Source organism: Otolemur garnettii, unplaced genomic scaffold, assembly GCF_000181295.1.
Source record: "Otolemur garnettii isolate 467f Iridium unplaced genomic scaffold, OtoGar3 scaffold00019, whole genome shotgun sequence".
Taxonomy (NCBI): Eukaryota; Metazoa; Chordata; class Mammalia; order Primates; family Galagidae; genus Otolemur; species Otolemur garnettii.
Window position 1 is genome coordinate 2,632,681 of NW_003852414.1, and position 9,218 is coordinate 2,641,898.

Genomic DNA, 9,218 nt, shown 5'->3' on the forward strand with positions numbered 1-9,218 from the left:
AAAAAAAAAAAAAAAAAGACTGGAACTAATAAAAAAATAATAATGTTGCAATATTATCGTTAAAACTGAATCCTCCGATTATGTGTAAGATGACCTACCTGGGTTCCCCGCAGCATTGTTTTATTCTGTTCTGGAAGAAGAAATAGATAACTTAGTTTGAAACGTGGTGTGGTTGAGATCAGACCTGTATTTTCCCTTTTAGAATACAGGGTGGCCATAAAATAAATTGCACACGAACTTTATGGCCACCCCGTATAGCAGTTTTCAGATCAGATTTTAAGACGTGTCTGTTGGATGACGCACCTTCTTCTCACCTGCACCTACTAATTGTGTGTCTGTGCCGTGTTTCTTGTTTAGCCGTGCCAAACTGAAGCCCGAGAAGAGATGAACAACAAACCAGACTCAAAAATGTCTCGAACAGCACATATTGCACAGTTGATTTTTTTTTTGTTTTTCCTTAAAGCAAAACAATAAATTTACTTTCAATGAATTCCTAGTGGCTGTTGACGGATTTTGTTTACGACATCAGCACTTTCGATGGTTTAGTCGTTTCTGTATTAATCATTTGGAAATTTTTTTTTTTTGCAGTTTTTGCCCGGGGCTGGGTTTGAACCCGCCACCTCTGGCATGTGGGGCCGGCGCCCTACTCCTTTGAGCCACAGGCGCTGCCCCACTTGGAAACTTTTGATCTTGATTTCCAGCTTCAAAAGGCAGAGACATGCTTTTTTCCCCCCCATCTTTTAACTAATTTTTGTTATTATTAGTCCCTTTTCATAGTGGAAAACCACTGTCCTAGCTGCTGGCATATTTACAAATCTTGGATGTTGGAATCGGGAACTTTCAAAGTTATGTAAAGCGTCACCACCGACTTGGTTTTGTTGTGTGACCCAGTGGCTTGGGGGACACAAGTCACACGGATGACTCAGGGCAAAGGCATTGAGCTGTGTGGGTTGAACCTGTCTCCCATCAGCGATGAGATGCAATGAGGTAAATTGATGACCGGATGGGACAGTTTAGAAGGGGCTTTTTGGCAAGGATCAGTCTCTCTATGGGTTATAGAGTTTAGACAAAAATGGGTGGGCCAGTAGGTGGTTAAGAAAACAGATTTCCATCTTAGAGATGGCTGCCCCAGCAACTTCTGGTGCAGACCAGGTAGAGCTAATTTGGCAGGCGGTGGTCCCAAGGTTTGCCGAGATCACCTGTTGTGAGAGCACACGCTCTTTCCTAAATGTTTCTGGAAACAGTCTGCCCGGCCACACGTTCTCATCAGAGCTGCAAACCAGCTCCGGTAGATCTCAGATGGTCCTTGTGTTAGAATGACGCCCTGTAAGGAGCCTCAATTCACACCCCCCTCATGGCCCCCCAGGATTTTAGACAGTGTGTATTTTAGTTAACCCTGTCTCCTGAAAATGTTAGAATTGCATCCTAGTGAGAAATAAATGTGAAGATGAAAAGGAAACCAACCCATTTGATAAATGGGGTTATGGATCAGGTCGGGTGCCTGCAAAGAGGACTTAGATTCTGCTCTGACTTGGGGGGAGTTTTCAGTTCCACCTCACGTCCCCACCGGCCCCCAGCCAAGTAAAAGGAAACCCTCACCTGTATCCTGGGGTGGAGGCAGACAGAACTGTGTTTATTTGCTCATGTCAGAAATACCAGGCCTTGGAGTTTTTTAGGACTCGGGCCTAATTGCCATGGGGATTAATGTAAGCAGTTTCACGTTGGTGAAATTAAGCGGCATCCTATGTGATCTGCTGGTGATTTAAGGAACGCAGTTAAAATAAGCCTCTCTAAATGAGACGCAGGAACAATTCCCGGCAACGAAAAGAAAGAGCTTGCAAAGTGATTTTTTTTACATAATTTTATTTGTTTTCATGTTTGTCACCTGGACAGAGAGCAGCTCTGTCTCCTAATTACACATCCTGGGAGGTTTCCTTATTCCTCCCTCAGACTAAGTTCTGGATCTGTAAATTCCCCGGGACTTAATGTATGCTGTTTTTAATTTGAATTGAAACAGAGGTTCTTGTTTTAAACACAGGAAAATAAGTGTCAGACTGGCCCGTTAGCAAAGACAAGTTCTAGGCTAGCCGGGAATCCCTATTCTTCAAGTATTCTTCTTTTCCTTGTTAGCAGTTTTAAACAGAGAACCTCTGACATCTCCAGCACTCAAGCTGACTTCAGAGGAGGCCAGCAGAGGCAGAAAGCATGACGGCTGGGCCTCCCCAGGACCTTTCCCGACGCTGGCTAGTGTTTCTTTTCCATAGACCTGGGGCATGAATATAGAAACGCCAAGTGTCAAGGATGACACCTACTTTATAGTCTCTGTAAAGCAAACCTTTTCGTAAAAGAAATTTTTGACAGTTCTGAGATGCTAAGTCAATTTCAATTCCAGACTGTGTAGAAAATGGAATCTTTTTTTTTTTTCTGCAATTGATGTGAAAATTGAAGCCTAGTGACTATTCACTTTCTAATAACATAGGGTAAATAAATACTCTCGCACCATCGAAAAATGTACTGGGAGACAGGCTCAGCTAATAACGTTCATCACAACCTAGACTGAAAGTGTTCCCTGAATGTTTTTGTCACCATTAGAGGCCCTATATCCTTTGCATTACCCATGCTAGATCAAGTGCATGTTTATTCCTAAATGTGTTTTTATCTAACCGCGAATTATTCTATAAAGGTAATTGTTTTACTCTTACAAGCAGTCTTTTAAAGAATTCACTGGGGGCGTGTCCCCTTACATAATTGAATGTTGGGTGGTTTTCATCTGACCCATGTTTACTAATCGCCGATTTAGAAACAAAAGACTAAAATGAGATTAAATTTCAGATCATAGTCAAATAGCCATATATCCTGTTAACATTTCCATTTTATTTTTTATTTATTTATTTATTGATGTTTGAGTCTTCCATCCAGGCCAAGCCCCCAAATGCTGTTCTGATCCCCTCTCACTTCTTCCAAGAAATTTCTCCTGCAATCCTTTCTTCTGTCTTCATCATCCTCTGTGATTGCTCTTTCCCCCCGGATCATTCAGGCTGTCCTACGCCTTGTGATTATTTCTTCCATCTTAGCGGAAAATCTCCCTTAGCCCTGCCTACCCTTCCAGCTACCATCTCATTTTCTCTCCTACCTGTCTCAGTAAACCCTTCGATGAACTTGTATTTTCCGTCTCTATTTTCCTATTCTCTCCTGAACTCCCTTCAATGAATCCTTCATCCCCTTCCACAAGGCTGGCTCTTGTCCACCTCACCAGTGACTGGCCAGTGTACGTCACTTCTCGGCCCTCATGTGGGTCTGCCAGATGAGGCACGGTGATCGTTGGTTGCTCTCCATTGGGGTTACCCGTGTGTCGGGTCCCCTTCTCTTTCCCCTTCCCCACCCACCCTGTTTGTTCTTCTTTGCTAACTCTGTGCCATTCTCTCGAAGTGCCCCAGGGCTCCATCCTCCATCCTTTTCTCTTTCTCTTTTCAATACTACAGAATTGCAGTATTCACAGGAAACAGATCGTTCGTGCTTGAAGTACAGTCCACAGACAGAGTCTCCCCAGTCCACATCTCCTGCCTGAGCATCTGCTTTGCATTCTGGATTCGTGTTTGTGTGTCAGTCCGAGCACCTTCCTGACCCGTGACTGACCAGACGGCTGAAACTTCACAGGCTGCCAGCTCAGTTCCATATCTCGCTGCCCTGCTGGAACTGCTCCCTGGGGCCTTCCCTTTCTCAGAGAATGGCAGCTCAGTTCGTACGCTTGTTTTCATCTGAAACCTTGGAGTAATCCTTGACTCCTATTTCATCCTTAGACCCACGTTCAGCTTACGAACATGTAGAAGTGAACACTCATTGGCTCTGTGCTCAGCCCAGGTCAGCCGTCCTCGTCCCTCCACATCACTCTGAGGAAAAGCAGAAACCTGAGCCGGTCACCCATCGCACCCTGGAGGACTTACCCCACCCCTCCTCTCTGACCTTGTCCCTGCCCGCTTTCCCAGCCAGCGTCACTCCAGCGACCGGTTCTCCTTCCCTGGACCTCTGAGCCTCTGACCTTCTGCCTCCTCCCTCTCCCAGAATATTTTCTCAGATTCCCAGGTGCACGGGCTCCCTTGTGCACCTTCAGCCTCTGTATTCAGATGTCCACTTTTAGGGAGGGGTGGGGGGTCTATCCAGAATTGCAAGCTGCCCCTCCTCCCACCTCAGAGCTCCCTGTCCCCCCCCCCCTTTGGCATTATTTTCTCATTAGGGTTCCCTTCTACCTGAGATGTGACCTGTGCCAGTTAATTTGGTTTGATTGGAGATCGACAGTGGCAGGAATGTCAACCCTTTCACCCTTGGCATTCTGCCTGGTGCGTGATCAGTGCCCAGTGGCTGGTCTCTGCCTCTCCAAAGCCTCGGAAAGTCAAGCTGCATCTTCATCAGGCCTGCTGGAAGTGCGGGGGCATAGTAGCTCCTGCCCGTGGCCCATGAGAGCTGGTGTGAATGTCCTCTAGTCCCCACGCTCAGGTTTACAATGCTGAGGCACAAAATCCTTGGCTCTGAAAGGGTGGTCCTCAGACCAGGAGTGCCTGGGAACCCATCAGAAGTGAGGTCTCAGGCCCCACCCTAGATCTACTGACATTGGAATCTATGACCTTGAACAGCCCTGGAGACCCTGTTTGTGGTGCAGGTTGAGAGCGTCGCTCCCCAAGGTGCTCCCAGGGTTTGTCATGAGGTCGAGCCCCACAGCCCACAGTGCGACAGGCTGCCAAACACTCATTCTGGCTGCCAAACACTCATTCTGGCTGCCTCTCCTCTCCTCCCGGCTGTGACATCTCCATTTCCTTCCCAGGGCTCCTTCCACCAGACCTCTGCCCTGAACGCTTGCTGCAGGGTCTGCTTTGGCTGAATGAAATCTAGACTGAGAAGATAAGTGTTAGTCGAATGAATGAATAAATACGGAAAAGTTCTAGAGTAAGTGGTACATAGTGCATGCGAGAAATTTCTACCGGGAGCAATTTTGCAGTTGATACCAGGGCATCTTTGGAAGGTGCCGTCCCCGTCAGAGTCTCTGCCCTAGGTGTGGATGTGAGATGAGATGATCCCTGGAGAGCAGCTCTTCCTGCTCCACCGGGCTGTGTTCTGGGGTTTATTGTTGAAGTTACCATTTCCTCTTCTGTGCAAAAACAATGATGGGATTGCCAAATTAAATCCTTGGCCTTGGGCAATTCCCAGGGGTTAGGCTGAGGAGGGTATAGCTAGCTGATAGGTTCCAGCAAGTTCCTGTTAAAATTACCCTATTCCTTTCTTATGCCTCAAAACATGAGGGTCCAGGAGATGGGAAAAGAGTCTGTCTCTAAAAGATGTTAGAACCTTGATTTTGGTCCTCACAAGCTTGGTGGGTAGCTGCTGCAGAGAGGATGAGTTGGTAAAAGGCTTCCTCCCCTCTGAAGCCCAGAGCCCAGGCCAGAGGACAAACATCTCCCTCCCTCTCCCCTCCCCTCCCTCCCTAAGCCCCTCCCTCTTCCCTTTTTTCTCCCTCCTTCCCTCTCCCTCTTCCCTTCCCTCTTCTTTTCTCCTTCCCTCTCCTCCTCTCTCTTCCCCTCCCTCTCTCCCTCCCTCCCTCCTTCTCTCTCTTCCTCTCTCTCTCTCTCCCTAGTGCCTGGTGCCCAGCCCATTCCCAGGGCCTGGAATCTTCTTGACTACACTCTTAAACGAGGTATGATTTGGCAGGGTGATGACACCCTCATCTCCCTGGTTTCTCCTTCCGTGATATTTATAATACAGTAGAATCTCTGAGTTGACCAAGGGACTTTCACAAACTGGTCAGCAGATGGCGGTGGGAAGGAACTAGGCCTGCTGTGCCGATGAGTACATGTGATGTGTGTCCAGCCTGTGAAAATTAGGTCAACTTCAGGAGGTGGTCGATATAGGGAGATGGTTGACTGTGGAGGTTCTACTGTATATATGTTGTAACTTCCATTTCTTTTCTTTTTTTTTTTTTTTATAGAGATAGAGTCTCACTTTATAGCTCTCAGTAGAGGGCTGTGGCATCACAGCTCACAGCAACCTCCAGCTCTTGGGCTTAGGTGATTCTCTTGTCTCAGCTGGGACCATAGGTGCCCTCCACAACGCCCGGCTTTTTTTTGTTGCATTTTGGCCAGGGCTGGGTTTGAACCCACCACTCTCAGGATATGGGGATGGTGCCTTACTCACTGAGCCACAGGCACCACTCTTCCATTTCTTTTGTAATGAAAATATCATCTCCGTCTCTCTCTCTCTCTTTGATTACATGACAATTGTAGTCTTTTTTTAATATAAAAAAAGGAAATAAAGGAACAACTTTAAATTCCCTGTTCATACAAAGGAACAGAGACTGAAATGAGCTGCACTCAACTCTAAAATGTCTGTCTTGCTGTGTTAAGGTTTTCCCAATTCCGTCCTCCCAGTTAGTGGGTTATTCTTCAGCCTCTCTTGGCCCACGTTTCTGACTTTGTTGACTGACAAGCTGGTGATTGTGACTTCTAAGGAGAAACAGCTTTCCTCACACAAGCTTCCTTCCCCCAGGCCCACAGCGAGCGGTTAGCAGTCTCTGCGTGGTACGCTGTCGGGCCCTCTGCTAAGAGCATTATTTTCAGGAACTCATTTAATCCTCATAACAGCCCTATAAGGTGCTAATCTAAGCCTTATTTTATGGATAAAGAAGCTAAAACATAAAGATTCAAGGAGATGAAGCAACTTGCCAAGGTCACAGGGCGATGGAGTGGGAGGGCCACATCGAATTGGAACACTTGTCGACCTCCAAGGACGAGTCCCTCTCTGCCGGGCTGCACCGTCTGCCGCCCCCAGACCTGTGTAGGAGCCCAGATTGCTGTGAAATTCGGTCCTGTAACGTGGCATCGCTATTGCATATGCTTTGAAAAACAGCAGATTCTCGTCGCTAGCTTGGAAATGTGGAAGTTGGTATCTGTTTTTGAGCCTGACTTTTCCCGTTCTTCCCTGATTTCTTTCTATAGCTTTCTCAATCTATGGTCCTTGCGCTCCTCTAAATGATTTCCTGGCTAATTAGAAACTTGCCAACTGCCACATCCCTCCACCCCTTCCTTAAGTGACTCTCAGATCTGTCTCTATGGCATGGGACAGCAGTGTCCCCTGCTCCAGGGCATGGATGAGGATGATTTTGTAGAAAATTGCCAGCTTCCCTCCTCCAGCCTCCTTCTTTCTTTTTCTTTTTTTTTATTGAATGGTAACTATGTACATTAATGCACTTCTGGGGTACAGTGTGAGGTTTTCACATGCAATCTGAAATACTTCCATCAACTGGTCAACACAGCCTTCATGTCATTTTCTCAGTTATTGCTTTAAAACATTCACATTCTACTCTTAGAAAGATTCACCTGCAGCCTCCTTCTTTCAAGACAACCTCATAGTCTTTATAAATGCTCTGACTCTTTCCCTGGGTCTACACCTTATTTTCCCCTCTCCTGACTACCTATCTTCGTATCTATCCGATCTTCTGCCACCATCTTTGTCTCTTTTAAAATTCCCCCCTTTTAAAATAATTGTGAGGTCATTCTTCTTTTCCTTGGGATGTGGCATCTGTCTTTGCTCCTCGGCTCCTTCTCCTGAAGTTTCTTCTGTCTTTCTCTCCACCTTTCCTCAGGCCCTGACCGTAACCACCCAGGTCACAAACTGCCTGATCCTTGCCTGTTTCACGGGCACCACAGCTCACCTCTTAGGCCTTCACTCCTTGGGAGGCTGTTTGCACTCAAGGTCCCCTGCCTTGCACCCGCCAGGGAGCCTTAAACCTGGCCTTTGTTAAATTTCCAGGAAGTGCTGATTGCAGGAATTTTATCTCATTCCTGCTTTCATGACTGATTTTAGTCATTAGGAAAGCATCCCAAGTTTAATTTCAGGTTCCTTTTCTTTCCTTTAAAAAAAACAACGTCCTAGAATTTCAGGTTTCTTTTCTCTCCTTTAAAAAAAAAAATTATCTCATTTTAAGGTATAGTGCTGAAAACATTTTTTTTTTAAGTGAGAAAATGCTAACATCTGTTTGATTTCTCTCACTATAGCTTGATTCTGGAACAGTTTAAAGGAAGGAAACTTTAGACCAACTGTAGATGGCTCGTTGAAAAAGACAGAAAGAAACTTCCCTTTTATGTTCTTTCTAGGACATAGCAGCAGCCACTTGCCGCTGTCACCTCAAGCACAGTGGCAAAGTGCTGATGGTCACTTAACGCAGAACACTGTGCTAGCACCCGAGTTGTCCTAGCCATACCAGGGAAGGGCGATCGCCCTAAAACAAATGTGGTCTCGTGGGTGTCCATATTCAGGTAAGTCTATTTGCAAAGGAGAGGTGATTGTCCTGATAGGCAGTCTTATGTCAGCCCTGAATGGTAAGTGTCCCATTAAAGATTAACTTTTACTGCTCCTTTGCACATTGGCAGCTGCAGATCCGGGGTTCAGTTCATCTTCAGCTAGTGAAGTGTTGTCTGATCCTTACATTCTAGGTGCTTCGAGCAGGATGAGACTGGCACCTCCTGGGGGGCTGGCTGTGGGCTCCCAGCTCTGATGGGCTCCAGGGTGGGGGTGGGGCATCTCAACCTCTCAGTCTGTCCAGCCCCACCTTAGTGGTCTGTGACTCTGAAACCTGCTCAGTAGATCCAGGCGTCTGCATAAAATTTTACCTGCCTTGCACAAAGCAGTCACCTGGGCAGTAAAATAAATTGTGAGCATTTTAGTACTAACCTGGCAAAAATTTTTTTCTAATGATGAGCAGGTGTTTTTTTTTTTTGTTTTGTTTTTTTTAATCCCAGCCCGGTTATGGAAGGGGTATGATGTTTTTAGGATCATGAGGGAAGACTGCTCACTCTGTACATTGCACAGATGTTTAGTGGAGTGCCTACTATGTGCTAGGCACGGGGCTAGGTGTTGGGGGGTCAGCAGTGGACACGGCTGAGAGATGACAGTCACTGGGTGAATAGGCAGTGCCTCAGTGGGCCTTGTGCAAGGTGGGTAAAGAAACTGTCATGAGCCTTGGTGCCCATAGTACAGTGGTTACGGTGCCAGCCACATACGCTGAGGCTGGGGGAGGGGGTTGAACCCAACCCAGGCCGCTAAACAACAATGGCAATTGCAACAATTGCCAACACTGGATGTTGTGGCAGGTGCCTGTAGTCCCAGCTACTTGGGAGGCTGAGGCAAGAGAATTGCTTAAGCCCAAGAGTTTGAGGTTGCTGTGAGCTATG

The 9,218-nt window shown here is 46.6% G+C and overlaps 1 protein-coding gene across 11 annotated transcripts in view; it reads left to right on the forward strand.

Moving 5' to 3' along the window:
- The window catches only part of PARD3 (par-3 family cell polarity regulator), a 592,542-nt gene that overhangs the window by 365,816 nt on the left and 217,508 nt on the right, over positions 1-9,218 (forward strand). The window contains exon 20 of one of the 11 annotated variants that reach the window (XM_023511367.1): positions 358-490. The exons of the other annotated variants lie outside the window; for them this stretch is intronic. Within the exon in view, the coding sequence (XP_023367135.1) occupies positions 358-388 (31 nt within the window). The 3' untranslated portion in view covers positions 389-490. Of the gene's footprint in view, positions 1-357; positions 491-9,218 lie in introns of those variants that run through there. 11 annotated transcript variants of the gene reach the window in all.